Genomic DNA, 17,565 nt, shown 5'->3' with positions numbered 1-17,565 from the left:
AAAAACTCAGCATCGTCTTTGGGCAGTCCTCTCTGGGTCTAAAACCCCCTCTCTACTATAAGCTTCCAGTCAGTCACAAGCAGTGTCAAAGGAGAAAACGCCATGTTTGAGTGGGTGCTGTGTTTGTCGAACATGGAGAGAGGGATTTTACGGTGTTTAACAATTTTTTTTTTTTCTTACATTCATTGACAGAGAAGGAACGAAGATGGATGTCAAAGGCTCCGCACCAAACAATATAAGCTCATAAGGTGCAATGAAAAATCTTCTAGGAGGTAGACTCATGAGGCATTAAGAGTGGGAATCATTGAGCCAGAGAACCACCTGTCCTTCAGAACCTGGATTTCAATAGCCACGTCACCACGACGTTAAAGCCGGGTGGAACACAGGCCCCAGAGACAGAAGGTCCCCCTGAAGAGGCAGTTGCTAGAAAGTATGTGCCACTAACCACCTCACGCCGCCATCCCCCAGATGGCGAGGTTAGTCTGGAGCCATCAGAACCTGGATTTCTGATAAATAAATGGAATTTTTTCAGTCTCTATCCTAGAGACGAGGAATAGTCAGAGAGACAGAAAGGCGTAGATGAGATATACTGATCCCACAGCACTGTCACATCTACTGAGGATCCAATGATCTTGCCAAGCACCTTGGAACCTTCAGGTTGAGGCAGGATGCCAGAGATCCACACCCGGCATCCTCCAGCGATGGCAGAGCTGACAGAACACCTCAGAGTGCAGGGACCACATGCCCTGAACCAGCATCAGCCGGCTAAGTTAGTCTGACTGCCACTTTTCGACCCCCAGAATTTGTACAGCAGACAGAGCTGGAAGAAATCTTTGCACCCATCTCAGGATGTGGGATGCCTCCAGCATCGCTGCTGCACTTCTTGTGCCCCCCGATGCGTGAGGCACACCACCACGGTGGCATTGCCCTACTGTGTCCTGATCGGCAGACCCAGTAGGCGATCTGTCCACTGTGATAGCAACAACCTGGCTGCCCGAAGTGGCAGGGCAGGTGAGCAGTAGAGCCACCTCCGGAGTCCAGCAACCCTGAGCTAAGCCCAACCGAAGACTCCTCCCCAGCCCAGCAGGCTGGCATCTACTGTGACCACAGTCCCTCAAAGGGGAAGAAAGAACTTTCCGTTCTGTAGAGCCGGACTCCACAGCCTCCAGAGAAGAGAGGTCCCATCAGCCATTCCAGTTGACATTGTGGGCTGCATTCTGTGGTGGTTTATGTAAGAATTTATTTTAAATACGTAGGGCGGTGTCCTCTCCCTTAAATAAAATATCGCAGTGCCTCCAGCCGTTAAAATACGGTAAATATTTAATGAATCAATAATTTGGACACCTTAATAATTTGATCACCACTTAATAATAAACCTTGAGTCCTTTTAGCCAGTATGAATTCGTACCATATACACAAAAATTGCCTTTTGGATAAATAAATAAATAATTTATTTATGTACAAAATTTATATATATATTAATACAAACACAAAATACTGGTGATAAATGTATACTTGTACATACAATCAAAAATATGACAGGCTAATTTCTATGATCAAACAATAGATATAGATAATAGTAAAGAGATGAAAAAAATCAAATTTAAGTATAAGTTGTAACCTTATAGTGCTTCAGAAATTATTTCAATTTTCTCGTGACCATAGAGAAAAAAGAAAAGTATCCCTGATAAATTGCACTACAACAAAACTACCAATCAGTTAAATGCAATATCTAATTTCAATATCAAATCAAACAATTTTTAGTGATAATTATGTATAGATCTAATATTTCTAAACACACAGTACAAATGCTATCAGTCTTTGGAAAATTGGAAATATCAAATAAACTACAGTATCCTAGCAATCTCACCACTCCCAGAACCTTGATTGTGAGGACTCCCCAGTGGGATGCAGTTGGGCCTTCAAATGGTCCTCAAGACAAAATGGCAGCTGGACTCCTTCAGCAAAATGGCCGCAGGTATCAAGTGAGGGATAGTGCAGTAAGTGTTAGCACTAGGAGAGATGATATATATAGGAAGTTATAGCAGCCTTGATTGTAGTGTTATAGAAGAAGTGTAGAAGTTCAGAGGTTCAGAGGTTTAGCAGAAGTTTTGAAGTTTAGAAGATCTTTCAGATTGTTTCAGATTCTCAAATTTTCAGATTGCTCAGCTTTTCAGATCTTCTTTTCTTTCTTTTTTTTTAGATGTGAGGTGCATGGCTTTTTATACCATCCAAACCTTTGTTTTAAAAGACCCTCCCAACAGGCTTGTTGATTGGCCGGTCGAGAAGTGTGCATACATAAGATATATCTCACCTGTCCACTGGGGGCAGCTAGGGATCACAAAACAATTTGTGTTTTAATGATGACTCATGCTTTGATTGAAACCAAAATATCTTTAGGTATCAGATGTATATGTCTATCCAAGTATAGTTGATTTCACTACTAATTCTTGGATAAGAACCATAGAAAGATCTACATACATTCAGTTTCTCATTTCCCTGATATTTAAACTGTTTTGAAATTTTTGATTTCTTTTGGAAATGTATAATTGACATTAATTCACAAATCATCTTATTCTTCATCATTTCACACTTAATTGAGTGGGATGCAATACCTAACCTTCTCAAAGATATGTTCCCTTGATAAAAGTGTTGGTAATATGCCTTTTGATAATGTCTTTGTGGGTAGATATATCAAGTTTTTAGCTTTAGATGACCTAAGCTTCACCTTTTTGTTTAAGGAATAAAGTTCCCATGAGTAGGAAAAACCCTCTGTTTACCTGTTTATTGTGTGGGAATTAGGGTAAACAGCCAGTTATATTTTGAGCTCGGTATCCAATAGCTATTGTGACAGTTCAAGAAGTTTGTTTGTCCATCACACTTCCCAAGGTTTTGTGTGAGCTCTCAGACAATCAGGTTTCCATCTCATCATTGTCCTTTTTGGTTAGGTGTGTTGGCTCACCTGTAGAAGTCCAAATAGTGGTGTTTGACTTTATAATTAAGTTTCCTGCAGATGAATCTCCTAACTTTCCCTAGACCATGGCATTTGTTTAGGAAACATATATCTGCAGGGTCTTAGACTAACCAACCTCAGATCCCCCATTGTCTTTTCTGGGACTTTGTTTGATCACCTGTAGGAATTTCAATAGTGGTGTGTGTCTCATTGTCTTTCAAACAAGTTTCTTCTACTCACTGGTTTTTGTAACCTCCTAGAAGGTCATTTGAATTTCAACCAAGAATGTTAACCCCTGACAGTCAGCTGGGATTTCCAATTTTGGAATAAAATAATTTCTTAATAAATAGTCCCCCAAAAGTCACTACAATTCACCCATGCCCCCTTCCCTGCCCCTGTCGTTTGTATGGAGGGACTGAGGGGACTTGCTGTGCTGGCCTGGAAGTGGGCTACTGGGGCTCCATGTGGTGACCCTGCTGCAGGAAGTAAAGTGTTCAGGGCTCCCCTCTTTAACCTGTGCTTCTGCACTTGTCCCCGTGCAGACACCCACACCACACAGTTGGGCTGCCCAAAAATTTAAGTTGGGGCTTTGCAGCCTAGTCAGGTGGCGCCCACCCTCCTGCTGCATCACTTCCACCTGCTTCCCCCTGAGCCGGAGGCAGACGTTGGGGCCAGCAGTTTCACACTGATGGTTGGCCATGAGAGGTGGGCTCCATGGGTGGCTGCTCTGCCAGCACGCTGCCATGTTTGAGCCTTGCATCTGCCCTGTTCATGTCTCCCTGCTTGTCACAGCACTCTGTTAGGGGGGCTTCCCTGGCATTCCTTTGTCCTGTGAGCAGTGTGGCGGCGGATCCTAATTGACTCATTCAGTGTCACCTGCAGATGCAGTATGGAGGGACATGGCTTTGTTTTACAGTTTGCCCTTGCCCTGTGGCCCAATATGCCCCCACAGAACCTACTTGGCGTGCTTAATGGAGTGCACAAGTGTTAACGACACCTGACATGCATGCCCAATGTGGCACACTGCCACATTACCACAAGGAGTTTGAAGACACCCTCTGTACACCCAGTAGGGCGTTTCTAGGCCACATACAGTATGTCCATTGAGAACAGTTTTTTTTTTTTTTTTCATTTTATTAGGCTCCTGCTAGTTGATTGCATTTCCACAATGTTTTATGCGGACGCATGGTTGTACGTCTACTCGTCACCTGGTGTATGGGGGCTGCTATAGTGGGGCCCCTTTGAGGGGACACTCCTTAAAAAGTGGACCTATCCTCCTGTGGGGTACCCCCTATATACTTGGCTGAACTAGGCCATCGTGAGCTCAGTTGAGGAATTTCCCTCTTCTTACGAACTCTGTGGATGCAGTGTGGAGGCTGTAACCCATTCCATGTTCACAATCGGCAGTTCTGTACTCCAGCCTGTGCTGGCCCCGTCCCTGGTATTTCCAATGCTGTCCATTGGGGCCAAGGTTTTGCAACAATCCTTGGCCTTTAACTAGCTGTCTATAATGAAAGTGGAGCTGGCGGACCAGTTCGTCTAGGGATTACAGTGCGTTTTTGTGACCCGTCCCTTGTTGCAGCCCCTCTCCTCTCCCAACTCTGTTTTCAGTGGTAGTACTGCAGTGGATCCTGTGACTCAAGTGTTGGTTGGCTGACCAGACTTCCAAAAAGGCCCTGGCAAACTTGCCCTTCCAGTCACAGAAGGAAAAGGAACTGTGAAGGAGCAAAGGACTGACCTTTGCCAAACATCAGCGGATCTTTCATTCCCCTTGGTCCTCGACAAAGGACTCCAATCCCTTCAGGCTTCTGCGGACTATGCCAGATGCCCCTGGCCCAAGAAGCTTTCCTAGTCCATGGATAAGTTCAGCTCAGCATGTAGGTTGCCCCTACTGATTTCTAGGGTGGGAGGTCGCCTTCGCTGGCTTCTGGGCCCATGGACTTCCCTTATTCCCACCGGGTGGGTCCACAAACTCATTTTCTCAGGCTACAAGCTGGAATTTCATTTTATTTCCACTGAATGTGTTCTTCCATTCACTCTGGCTCTCGCTGACACTTCTGCAGGCCCTGTACGGGGCTGTGCAGGATCTGCTCCTTCAAGCTGTAAATGTTCCGGTGCTCAAGTTGGAGAGGTTCAGGAGTTTTTACTCCAATCTGTTTACAGTCCACAAGATGGACGGAGTTTGCCCAATTCTGGACCTCAGGACCTGAAAACCTTTGTACAGGTTCACAATGTCAAAATTGAATTCATTTGTTCAGTGGTGGCTTCTATAGGCATACCTGCATGTTCACATCTGCAAAGGACATCAGTGTTTCCTTCGTTTTGCGTGGGGATGCACATTAACTAATTGTAGCATGGCCCTTTTGGTTTGGCCTCCACTTCCCAGGTGTTTACAAAGGTCTTGGCCCCTGTCCTGGGCTTGCTGAGACTGAGGGATTGCTGGGATCAGCTACCTGGCCAACTTGCGGAGCCCTGCTAGTCTCTGCTGTATGGAGATCACCATGCAATCCCTACAAGACGTTGGGTGGATCCTGGTCTTCAGGAAGTCTGTGTTGACCCCTCCAAGTATCTGGGGCCGATCCTTGATGAGGAGCAGGCCTAGGTTCCCTCCCATCGGACAAACTACAGAAACTTAAGTTAGAGGTCCAGCAGCTCTTGGTTATCAAGTGGCCCTCCCTGCATTATTTCATGAAGGTTTTAGGACCTGATGTTGGCTACTTTTTGAAGTGGTTCTGTATGTTCCATTTCATACAGAACTCTGCAGAAGGTTGGAATTGGTGAAAACCCTTTTGCTGTACACCTGCATGCATCCACTGCAGATGAGTGGCCTGGTACTGCATAGTACCAATCTGTCAGGAATGGAGATTTTTTATTTATGTATTAATGGCATACATAAACCAATCCCATCAATTTTAAATATAAAAAGTAACAAAAACATAAATAAAATAAATAAATAAATAAATACAAAAACTCAACCAAAGAACTGAAAAGTCCCAAAAGTCCCTGGGGGAAGAAAAGCAAACCAATAATAAACTTAGCCTTTATGGCTAAACTTAAAGTCCATCTCCTGAAAAGGAATCACATAACTATATACTTATATACAAGCAAATAAAAAGTCCCAATCCTGAAAGGGAACACTTAAACTTATATACACTATATACAATATGTACACAAGGGCCTTTATGGCCAAGACCCCTGCAAAGGAAGGCACAGGAGAAATCCCCCAAAGGAGCCTTTATGGCCCAGCACAAACACATAAACAATTTTCATACTAACTGCTGCTTGCGGCCTTTATGGCCCAAACCATGCAGACCATCAACCGACTAACATAGCAGAATATATACACTGCAGGAGAAGGACTAAGGAACCCGCAGACCTTCCACGTCTGACCCCTACACCTACCAGAAAAGGCTACCAAAAAAAATCCGAAACGCAAAATCTAGGGAGTGAACAGAGACTGAAACCAGGGACAGATCCCACCACCTGAGATCAACAGACCGCAGCAACAGGCTTGATGTTCCTCCACGCCTCCATCCAAGCTCTGCGTCGCAGCCTGTCTTTCTCAAGACCCCGAATTTTCCCCACCTCACCAAGGATGTCACTCGCCACCACCTGAACAGGGAGGACCTTCTGCCGAATGGAGACCTGACACCGTGCCATCCAAGTGTAATAACGGACAACTAAGCTGACTAAAAACAGGGTGTCCAAATTAAAACCCATGCGACTCTCGAATGCTCCGTACACCCACTCTGCATACGACATGCGATGGAGGAAAGGAACACCCAGAGCTCCTCCCACCTGTTTATACACCTCTACGTTAAAGGGGCACTGAAGCAAGAAGTGGTCCATTAGTCTCCACTTCACCCCCACACTCCGACCTCGGACAACCACAGTCATCCGCAGGACGGTACTTCAGGTTACCCCTCACGTAGAGCCTGCCGTGGAAGGCAAGCCAGGCCTGGTCCCGCAACTTCAGGGGGATCCGCTCCAGATTTATCAACCGCAAACCCTCCCTCATAACATGGCCCGGGCAATCTCTCAAGGCCAGCGGCGCATGGAAAGCAGATGCCACAATCCTCTCACCCAGGAGCCTCCTGGGGAGGGACTGGACCTCCTCCGCAGTCACATGCCACTGCCGGAGTAACTTCAGGCACGGGGCCACATAAGCCGGGAGCTTACCATACTTGACCCGCAGGCTTCTCACTGGCCCGCCACTCTCCCAACTGGTGTAGAAAGGGTCCAAACCAGATCCGGAACAGTCCTACCCATGCAGGCGGTCCCTCTGCCAGCATGTTACCAAAGTTATGTTTCAAGAACATCAGAGAGAAAAAGACCACCGGGTTGACCATACCTAGGCCACCTTCCCACCTGGATGAGTAAGTCACGTCCCTCTTGACGAGGTTCAGCCGATTCCCCCATAACATCTGGAAGAAACAGCTATAGATCCTCGTATAGAGCGATTCTGGCAAGAGGCAACCGAAGCTGACATACAAAAAGACTGGGAGCAGGAAAGTCTTGATCAAATCAACCCTTTCCCTCAAGGAGAGCCGCCACCCCTTCCAGCATCTCACTTTGACCTCGGCATCCGACAGCTTGGATTCCCAGTTTTGCTTGCTGTAATCAGCAGAGCCAAAATTAATGCCCAACACTTTGATGTTCGGCTGAGGCACCGGGAAGGTGTCCGGGAGTGAGAAGCTCTCACCCTCCCTACCCATCCAGAGAACTTCACATTTGTCCTGACTGACCTTGGAACCTGATGCCTCGGCATACTGATCCATTACTGAAACCACCTCCTGCGCCTCCTCTGGTCCAGAAATGAAAACAGAAACGTCATCAGCATAAGCCACAACTCTCAAAGGCGGATCTCCAGTGGCACCCACCGGCACCCCACTCACCGCCTCGCCATCTAGCCTCCTGACGAAGGGGTCGATGGCAAAGGCATAGAGCAAGGGACTCAGCGGGCACCCCTGGCGCACCCCAGATCCAACCTCAAAGGGCTGCCCAACCCAACCCTTGGTACAATGTCTTCAACCAGCCGATGAACCTCCCCTCCAAACCATACCGGTCCAGGAGATGCCAGAGGTACTTGTGATCAACTCGATCAAAGGCCTTTGCCTTATCCACCGCCAGCAACTACTTTCCCCATCCTTCAGCCTTACATCGCTCCAGAGCCTCCCGGACAGCTAACACCGCTGTAAAGGTACTCCTGCCCTGGACCGAGCAATGCTGCTGATGAGAAAGCAAACTGTCTGCCACTGACGACAAGCGCCAGAACAAGATCTTTGCCAGAACCTTTCTATTGACATTGAGGAGGCTGATGGGGCGCCAGTTCTCAATAGCCGAAGGATCCTTACCCTTTGACAGGAGAATAACTGCAGAATGTCTCATGGAAGGAGGGAGAGATCCCTCATCCAGACAGCTGTTATACACTTCCGCGAGACGAGGTGCCAGGCGGGATTTAAAAGCCTTAAAAAATCTGGCTGTCAGACCGTCTGGCCCAGGAGTCTTTTTAATGGCCAGACTATCAATCGCTCTGGACACCTCTTCTGCAGTAATCTCCCCAGTCAAACTCACCAGAGGGACATCACTGTCCAGACCAGGCGTGGATTCCAAAAAGCTCGACATCCCTGTCCGGTCAAGGTGCTTCTCACTCAGTAAATCCGCATAAAAGGACCTGGAGACCTCCAAAATCCCTGACCTGGATTTAGTCAGGGACTGTTATGATCCGCCAGGTGGTGCCTCAGGCTGCCAACTGACAGACCTACCCAGAGCGTGGGGTCTAAGCCCGGGCTGTGCTTTCACCAGGGCCCCTGATGGTGGGGATGGACTTGAAACAGACCCGGGCCAGGTCACGACCTCCGAGCAGGCCCACCAGTGGCTGAGGAAGCCTCCGGGGACGTATGCAGGTACCAAGAGAGCCAGATGTGAAGAGGATGGCGGCCCTAGCAGGGTGGTAACGGACCGTGGTCCCGTGGGGATAAGCGGGGTACCGAATCGGCGGGCAAAGAATAGTCAGGTCACACGCAGGATCAGCAGGGTAAGTCAGTCCGTAGAATGGTCAGGCAAGCTGGGGATCAGAATAGGAGAAGGCAGAGTAGTCAGGGCAATCCGGGTCAATCACAGGAGAAGGCAGCGTAGTCAGGGCAATCCGGGTCAATCACAGGAGAAGGCAGCGTAGTCAGGGTCAATCAGGGTCACTAGAACGGATGCAGGAACTCAGGATCACAGATAGACCTTGCGGCAATCTGTGACAGTGCAGGGCATCTTTAAATAGTGCGCCCTGCACTGTCATTGGCCGGCCAGGACGCGCCCCCGGCTGTCATTGGACGCCTGAGGCACGCCCACGGCTCCTACTGCGCATGCGCGGCGTCCTGTCAGCCGAGGCTCGCCGGGACCTAGTGCCTGTGTCCCGGCGTGATCTGCCGCCAGTGCGCATGCGCGGGGGGAGAAGCCGCGATCCCTGCCCCTGGAGCCGCGATCCCTGACAGGGACCCTGTACTATCCCTCAGAGCAGAGATCATCTTAACTGCTGCACTCTGTTTGCAATTCTGGAAAGGGTCGGGTGAGTGGTATTTCCCGTAATCCCTCTCCAGAACCAAAGAGGCACGCCGATCATACTGGAGTTTCCTAAGGAGAAGCTTCACCTCCGAGATTGCCCCCGAATCTCCACCGCTAGAAACAAGGCGGTCGAGCTTCCTCCGCAACCGCTGGTAGGCATTATACTGTTTAAACTGCTGTCTCTTACCAACGGCCTTAAAAAACCTGCTGATCCGCACTTTGGTGAGCTCCCCCCACTCAGACTTACTGCCGCAGAAATCCAGCACCGTCTCCTGCGCCTGAAAGAACTCCTCGAAAGATCGTCTCACCTCCTCGTCCTCCAGCAGAGACGAATTCATCCTCCAGATGCCCTTTCCTCTCAGCGGCGTGTCTGAAATATTCAAGGTGACAGATAGCAGATGGTGATCGGAAAACTCCACCGCCCGACACTCAGGTGCCGAGAAGGCAGAGTTCTCCTTCAAAAAAAACCTGTCTATCCTACTCTGGCTATTACCTCTCCTATAGGTGAAACCCGTGCCGTCTGGGACACTTTGAATCCAAGCGTCAACCAGACCTGCCTCCCTGACTATAGCATTTAGAAAATTGCTATCATATCCTAGCCTGTCAGTGAAGCCTCTCCTGTCCTTGGGCCTAGTAATGGTGCTAAAATCACCTCCAAAGACTATCAGCCGGGATGTAAAGAGGTAAGGTTTATTCCTCGCAAAGAGGTTCTTCCTGTCCCACTTGGACTGTGGGCCATAGATATTAATGAGACGGAGCTCATGCCCCCTTACGAGAACATCCAGAATCAGACATCTTCCGATCTCTACCTCAATTATACGCCAACACGTTACCATGCCGGTAAAAAGCACCGCAACTCCGCTGTAAGGCTCAGCCGCAAGAGACCAGTAGGAGGGCCCACGCCTCCACTCACGCTTGGCCAGATGGACATCAGCCAAGGTGGGCAACCTGGTCTCCTGCAAAAAGAAAATATCAGCTTCCATCCCACTGATCAAAAATAAGGCTGTTTCTCTAGCACTTACAGACTTCAGGCTGGCAACATTAATAGTTGCCACCTTTATCGTAGCGGGAACTGCCATTAAGATAATTGAGAGGGATGTTTCTTAATCCTCCTCTTGACTTTCTTGGCAGGGTCCCTCACTCTCTTAAGAGACCCCCCAGCATCCTCGTCCTCCATCGGGGAAGCGGGATCACCTGACCCCTCCTCCTCCCCCCCCGACAAAGCCCCAAACCTATTCCCCAGGGCCACATCCCCCACCTCTAAAGAGGACACCAACCCCGCTGAGGACAAAACTGGCTTTCTCCGCCTACCCACCAGGGACCACCCCTCCTCCACCCGAGCCCCTACTGGAGCAGGACCTTGGGACTCCTGGGACTCCCTACCAGGCTTCCCACTCTGCCGCAGCGGCAAGAGCACGGGGGGAGCAGACACTGAGGGACTAGACCTAGCCTCAACCATGCCGGCCCCTTTAGCAGCCTCCCTCAGCTGTTTCTTAATCCTGGGAGGAGGAACCGGCACACAAGGGGCAACAACAGGGGACTTCAAAGGGGTAGATGAAACAGGGGGGACAGAGACAGGAGGGGCCACAGAAACCTCCCTTCCCTCACAAGGGCCGCCACAGCAACCGAAGCCGCTCTCTCCAATGCCGCCTCCGCCTCTTCAGCATCTATCCGATCCAACTCTGCTTCAAGCTCCCCCACCGGAAGGTTGTGGAGGGCCTCCGGGCACTGGTTGTATGAATGCCCAAGCTCCCCGCAGAGATTGCATCGGATGACATTGCAGTCCCTGGCCAGGTGTCCTATTTCCTGACACATGGAACATCTAATGACGGGGCAGGTGGCCGCAAAATGCCCCTTGCCCCCACACCGGTGGCAGACCCTCGGCTGACCCGCATAAAAAATTATCAGGCGGTCCTTCCCTAGAAAAGCGGAAGAGGGAATGTGCTGGAGCACATTTCCAACCACCTTTAAGCGGACGGTGGTCGTCCACCCACCTGTCCATATTCCCCTCTCATCCTTGATTTTCCCAAGGGGCCCCATCACATCCCCATATCTGCTTAGCCAGACCACAATATCTGATGCTGGGATGGATTCATTTCTCACCAGCACCGTTATTTTTTTGATCAGGGACTGGCGAGAGACGAGCCTCGGGGTTAGGCCCACCCACCTAGGGCTGGTGACAAAGGTGGCCTCATACCTCTGCCAAAAGAGGTCCAACAATTCCGGCCGCATGAAGGACACGTCATATTCTCCAGTACCAACTGGAGCAATAAACGCAAAAATATCCGCGGCACGGAAGCCCATTTCTAATATGCGGTCTATGACCTCTCTCCTGCTAAGAGGGGGGCCCTCCCCTGACCATTTGAGCTGAACAACATTTCGCCTTGCGGCGGAAGTGGGTAGGTTACCTGCCCTTGCCCGGACCGATCCTACTGACCCCTGACCTCCCCTAACTGCAGCGGAGTAACTGAGCCCCGATCTAGCCCCAGGGGCACTCAACACCAAGGGGGCATGACCAGGGGAAGCTGCCACACCAGCAGCAACTGAAGGGGCAGACGCAGATGAGCCATGACCTGGGGGAGCCCGGGGCTGGGGATCACCCATACCAGCAGGAGAACCCACCTGAGCCTGACCCGCAGGAGCCTGGACCTGAGAACCTGGAGCCCCCTGAGGAGAAACCGGGGGACCTGCTGGTTGCACACCAGAGGCCACCATGCCCCCCAAAGGGGTGGGGCCTAGTGGGACCACCACCGGAGGGGAAACACCCTTAGCCAGGACTGTAGGGCTAACCTACACCTCAGACAATTTTGCAGGCATTACACCCGCTACCCCAGTGTCCAGAACCATCTCACCAACACAGTCAGCAGAGTCCTTCTCCTTCTCCCCTTCCAGTGGCTCCCCTGCCTTTGCCAACACGTCCTTGGGGATGCGTTGCAGCATGACAAAGGCAGCATGCTCTTTCACCACCGGCTTAGCCGGCTTGCGGGGGATGACATCACTTTCAGCTTCTTCCTCTGAGTCCTCGGACGTAAACCTGAAGTCTGCTCCACGCAGCTCTGCAACCGCCTCTGCCAGGAACTGCAATCCGCCCGCCATCTCCGCCTCCTCCACCTGGGTCCCCTAATCCACAGGCAGCTGCCCAGGGGGGAGGGACTCTGATGATCCTGCGACCGCGCTGTCTTCCATTTTAGGCGCCATTTCCTCTGAGGGTGCTGCGGGCTCAGCCTGCCCCTGCTCACCTTCCACCAGCAACTCCCCCGACAATTCCTCCACCGAGGAGGTCTCCTCCACCGGACCCCGCATCGCCAAAACACTGCGGCTTCTTGCAGCCTTAAATCTCGCTTCATTCAGATACTTCTCACTTAGGACGCCGCTCTTGCGCTGCAGCGCCGCCACATACTTCCCCTGCTGTGACACACGTAGTTCCAGCGCCTCCAGGCCCGGTTTCATGGCCTGCCGCTTTGTAGACCATACACGGTCATAGGATGACCGGAGCTTCTTTAGCTCCAGAGTCAGCTTCTGGAGCTTGGCTTCCTCCTTCTCTACTAACCTGGCCCGAGCGGCCACACGGTCTCGGTAGGTAGAGTAAGCTTCCCCCTTCCTAGGGGCCGTTCTCAGATCCTCCACTGGTGGAAAAGAGAGGCCGGTACTAAGCCCCTCCAGGGCCTTCTCCTCGCTGGACCCAGGCCCAGGATCCGCCATCCCGCCTGGGCTGGGCAGGGCACTTTAGCCCCAGGCTTCTCAGGCCTTTCTGGAGCTCAGCAGTCAAGTGCAACACACCCTCACTCAGGAATAGATTCACCATTAGTGGTGGGACTCATCTGCCTTGTGGGCTGCAGTACCAGGGCTGGCCAGCGGGTGCTCTCAGCAATCAGAGACTCAACCCTGCAGTCAGCCAAAACACCTGAGGCTGATTACAGGTGTATTTAAGGGATGGCCAGACCTGCAGTCTGTGCCTTGGTGTGTGGTTTTCTATGGGCCCCTGTATCTTGTTACCTGCGTTCCTGTTCCTGTCTGACTGATTCGTTGCCGACCCTGCCTGATCCGGACCTCTGCTGACTTCTCCTGTTTGATCCCTGGCTTGTGACCCCGACCATTCTCTGCCTGACCCCCTGTACCTACCTGCCCGTTAGTTGCTGTACCCGGCTCGTGACCTGACTACTCTCTGCCTGCTCCTCCTGTTCCTACCTGCCCGATTGTTATTGACCCGGCTTGCCTGACTACGCTCGCACTGTATGTATTGTTATCTGTGGGTGGTTTGGTTTGTTTCGTTTGCACTGTGTTATGTTTTAGTATTGCACTGCGTTTATGTATTGTTAGTATTAATAAATTATATTGTTTATAACATATCTGAAGTCTGCGTTTCCCTGCGTCAGTTCACATACCTCTGGTCATACCCCGGAGCCCTGACACAATCGTTGGAGACAGATAGTACAGGTGATGTTACGCAATGTTGGTCAAAATTGGTAATGGTTACTGCTGTGCTATTTACTTGTCTGGAAAGGGGTCTCACGGTTCTCTGTGAGATTGCTTCCAGGGGCAGTTTTGTGTGGAAGGTGCTCAGGGGAACTGCTAGAGGAATCAAAAATGACAAATATGTTAGAAGTCTCTCTGTCTGATGGTGTGCGATCCGAGGTGCGGCTGAGCAGTGGTTGGTACATGGTGCGTATACAGTCTCTCACCCGCTAGACCTCATGAGAAGGGAGAGCTCAGAACAGACATGGCAGTAGCAAGAATTCTGTCTGTGACACACCAAGAGGTGCAGATTAAGACACATGGAGACACTCTAACAGAAAATAACAGTGTTGATAAATGTAATGGGGGAGAGTGTAAACCCATGTTGTAAAGTGTCTCACAGGGTGCTGGGTTGCTTCTTACTGATGTTGTGTATGATCTGATAATCACTCTAGAGCACTTTTGGACAGGTAAGGTATTGGTTAAAGCACCAGAGGACACAGAAATGGGTTAAAGAGACTTGTCTACAAAAATGTGTTGAAAAAGAATGGTTGGTAAAACAGTTGCTTATGGAGTATTGGACAACAGGAGGCAATGTGAAACTTTGGGAAGGTTCCATAGGGAATAACCGCTGGCCTGTATGTGGTCCCTTCTCAGACACTGTCCTAGCAAACAATGGGACAAGGGTTCTGCATGGTGACCATAATGATCTTGGTAATCCATTGTGGAATGTTGCTATTGATAGATGATAAACAGAAGAATGTGATGTTGATCTCAGGTAATTTGGTTGCCATGGGTAACCACACTGGGGAAAATGCCTTGTTAATGTCAGAATGGGCAGACTGGTTTGAGATGATAGAAAGGCAATAGTTACTCAAACAATCACTCCTTACAACTAAGGAATGCAGAATACCATCTCTGAATGCAGAACATGTCACACACTACAGCAGCAGAAGACAACACTGGGTAGCAGTTGTAGCAAGGTATAGCTAAATAAAATGACTGGTGAGTGTATTCTCAGGTCTGAGAATAGGCTCTTGGAACTGAGACCTCTGTGTGTTGGCTTGGCCCAATGACCCCTCGATGAACCCTCTGTCTCCCCCACTGGGAGCGGTCTCCAACTGGGAGCTTTGAGCTATTCTCTAGCCCACATCTCCCATGGTACCAGGCACAGGCAGTCCCACCGTGTCCAGGGCTAGGGTGCTCCCCACCTCGACAGGGATAAGGCTACCTGATGAAGGCATAGTTGTGGCCCTACGGAGAAAACATCCCCATTGTCTCACACCCAGTGCCACCTGTAGCAGGGGGAACAAATAGGGGGGACCGACCACCCCAAGGAGTACCCATGCCCCACACAGTGTCCGTGGAGGGGGAATCTACCGTCCAATTCAGCAGGAGCATGTGGGTAAAGCTCCCGTGACAGTTCCTCCTCTCCACCGAAGTGGGGGGCCTGTCGGCAAGGGTAACACTGACACAGACTATAGGCGCCCGGTCATGTGTCCCCACGAGACATTTAACTTGCTAGCTGCCCCGGTCCATAGGGCATTGTCGCGGCCAATCAAGAGCTGAGGTGGCTGGTCAGACTGGGATGACCACTGGATCTAGATTATCCAGCCTGTCATTCAGCCCAACTGTTGATAGAAGATCTCTGCAGGATAATACAATTCCAGGGAAAGCTAAAAAGGGAAAAAATGTAAAAAACCAGTCCCATCACAAAAAGACATTTTCATACTCCTGAGACACTAGGCAGTAATGACTGTAAGCATATAGCAGAGAGGGGGTTTTATGCCCAGATAGGGTTGCCCATAGGAGTTGCTGAGGTGTTGTGGTGTGTTTTTTTTTTTTTTCTGCCTAGTGTCCTACTCCTGTAGTTGGGGCTATAAAACCCTGTTTGTTTGGATAATGAAGAAGAGGCTGTGTCCGTCAATGAACGTAAGAGAAAAACAGATGCACACAGTGCTCTGGGTCAGTCTATTTACTTCCTCCCAAACACTGGTTGCAAGTCCAGCTAGCAACAGTAGGCTTCAAATAAAGATAAGAAGATGGCAGTCTTGAAGAAAATCGACTTCTTCAAGGATGAAGAGTGGAAAAACGTTATGCAATGGTAAAGACCTGCTTAGGCTGTTTCCAGTTTGTAGTAATCATCAGGTGATACTTGTGTTTTTATTTAGAGATTTCGGGGGTCTAGTTACACATTTTTCAGACTTTTAGGGATATTCTGTATTTTATAAAGGTTTTCACATACAATTCACATAACTTTAACCTAGGATCCTTTCATTTTTCTCAACAAAAATAACTAAAAAAAATGTGAATCTTTGGTGAAAGTTTTGTGTGAATCTTGTATAAATATATCCCCAAGAGTATTGCAGTCACATTTGAACTTTCAACACATTGGACAATAGGCACAACAGTGAATGATAAACTGGTTGTCATCAATTACATCTTACAAATTGGTTCATGAGTTCTTTAAATACACTTCTTTTTTTTTTTTTTTATATCCAGGTTGATCTAGAGGAGCATAAGATAAGACGTCAACATGCCCAGCATACTATGGGTCAGAGAGCTGGAATATATACACCACGTATCTTCCTCAACATACTTGTGGTCGCTCTTATTGGAGGGGCATTCTACTGCATCTATCGATCTACATCAGAATCCCAGAAACTTCTTAAGCATGTAAGAGCTAGACACTCTAAAAATGTGTAACGGTGTGATGTTCTAAAAGAAATAGTCAACCAATAAATTGAATTATCCAGGATGCATTATAGGTGCTAAATAAAGATGGACATCTAGAAAAAAAATGATGCACAACATTTGATTGTTCACACCAGCCCAGTCTGCTGATATGGGTAATTCATGGTGGTTTGTAAGGTTGCCCTTACACAACACACATTAGTGTGTTGTGTAAGGGCAACCCATTCAATTAAATAAGCTGGCCATTGCACCACAGAGGGCCAAAGATCATGCATGCAACATTTTCAGAAGTGCATCACAAGGCATTGCACTGGGCTGCAATACAGGTGCATTGCCATTAAGAATAAATGACAATGCAAGTAACATACATTACTGCAACACAGTGTTGTGATTATGCGTATGCACACACAACATAGTTAAAGGAGAACTTCAGCCTATTTTTAAATGTCTTCTTTATGAAATCCATTCCCCCTCCTGTACCACTATTAGACAGTTAAAAAAAAGTTTCTACATACTTCTCTCACTATACTCCCTGCTTTGATCTCCTAGGCGTATAACAGTGTTTGTTCCCAATGACTCCTGGGATATCATTGTCATGTTCCCAATGACTCCTGGGATATCATTGTCAGAAATCCCAGGAGTCTTCAGGCAGTGTATTTTTTCTCCCCTGCAGGGGTGGCTAACCTGTGGCTCTCCAGCTGTTGTGGAACTACATTTCCCATGAGGCATTGCAAAGATGGGAAGTTACTGACTTGCAGAGGAATAATGGAACTTGTAGTCCTGCAGCAGCTGGAGAGCCGCAGGTTGGCCACCCCTGCTTAGAGCTTCGTGCTTGAGTGGACAAAGGAGGACTATAGAGAGGCGTGCCCACAGGCTGGGAATCTATGCTTCAGAGTGCATCAGAG

General features: G+C 49.2%; 2 protein-coding genes across 5 annotated transcripts in view; one reads left to right on the top strand and one right to left on the bottom strand.

Annotated features, from left to right (window-relative positions):
* The window catches only part of TMC4 (transmembrane channel like 4), an 880,426-nt gene that overhangs the window by 364,185 nt on the left and 498,676 nt on the right, over positions 1-17,565 (top strand). For all 4 annotated transcript variants that reach the window (XM_089683320.1, XM_089683318.1, XM_089683319.1 and 1 more), the window contains one exon: positions 16,469-16,642. In XM_089683320.1, the coding sequence (XP_089539446.1) occupies positions 16,469-16,642 (174 nt within the window). The remainder of the gene's footprint in view (positions 1-16,468; positions 16,643-17,565) is intronic.
* On the bottom strand, positions 4,987-11,815 carry LOC149457712 (zinc finger CCHC domain-containing protein 3-like). Its single transcript, XM_089683326.1, has 2 exons — positions 11,193-11,815; positions 4,987-5,167 (listed from the first exon to the last, which is right to left on the bottom strand). Exons 1-2 carry the CDS (start codon positions 11,813-11,815, stop codon positions 4,987-4,989), a joined length of 804 nt encoding a protein of 267 aa, XP_089539452.1.

The sequence above is a fragment of the Staurois parvus genome, unplaced genomic scaffold (assembly GCF_062004578.1).
Source record: "Staurois parvus isolate SC_StPar_1 unplaced genomic scaffold, SC_StPar_1.0 ptg000304l, whole genome shotgun sequence".
In the NCBI taxonomy this organism is placed as follows: domain Eukaryota; kingdom Metazoa; phylum Chordata; class Amphibia; order Anura; family Ranidae; genus Staurois; species Staurois parvus.
Note: the sequence above shows the minus strand (reverse complement) of the source record. Positions and strands in the feature narration are given on the sequence as shown.

Excerpts from the sequence above, each read along its gene's own strand:
- LOC149457712 (XM_089683326.1), bottom strand. The coding sequence starts at position 11,815 with ATGGGCTTCCGTGCCGCGGATATTTTTGCGTTTATTGCTCCAGTTGGT. Across the intron at positions 5,168-11,192 it reads GTGGGGGAGCTTGAAGCAGA|GTTTTCAGGTCCTGAGGTCC; the intron begins GTTGGATCGGAT and ends ACCTGTACAAAG.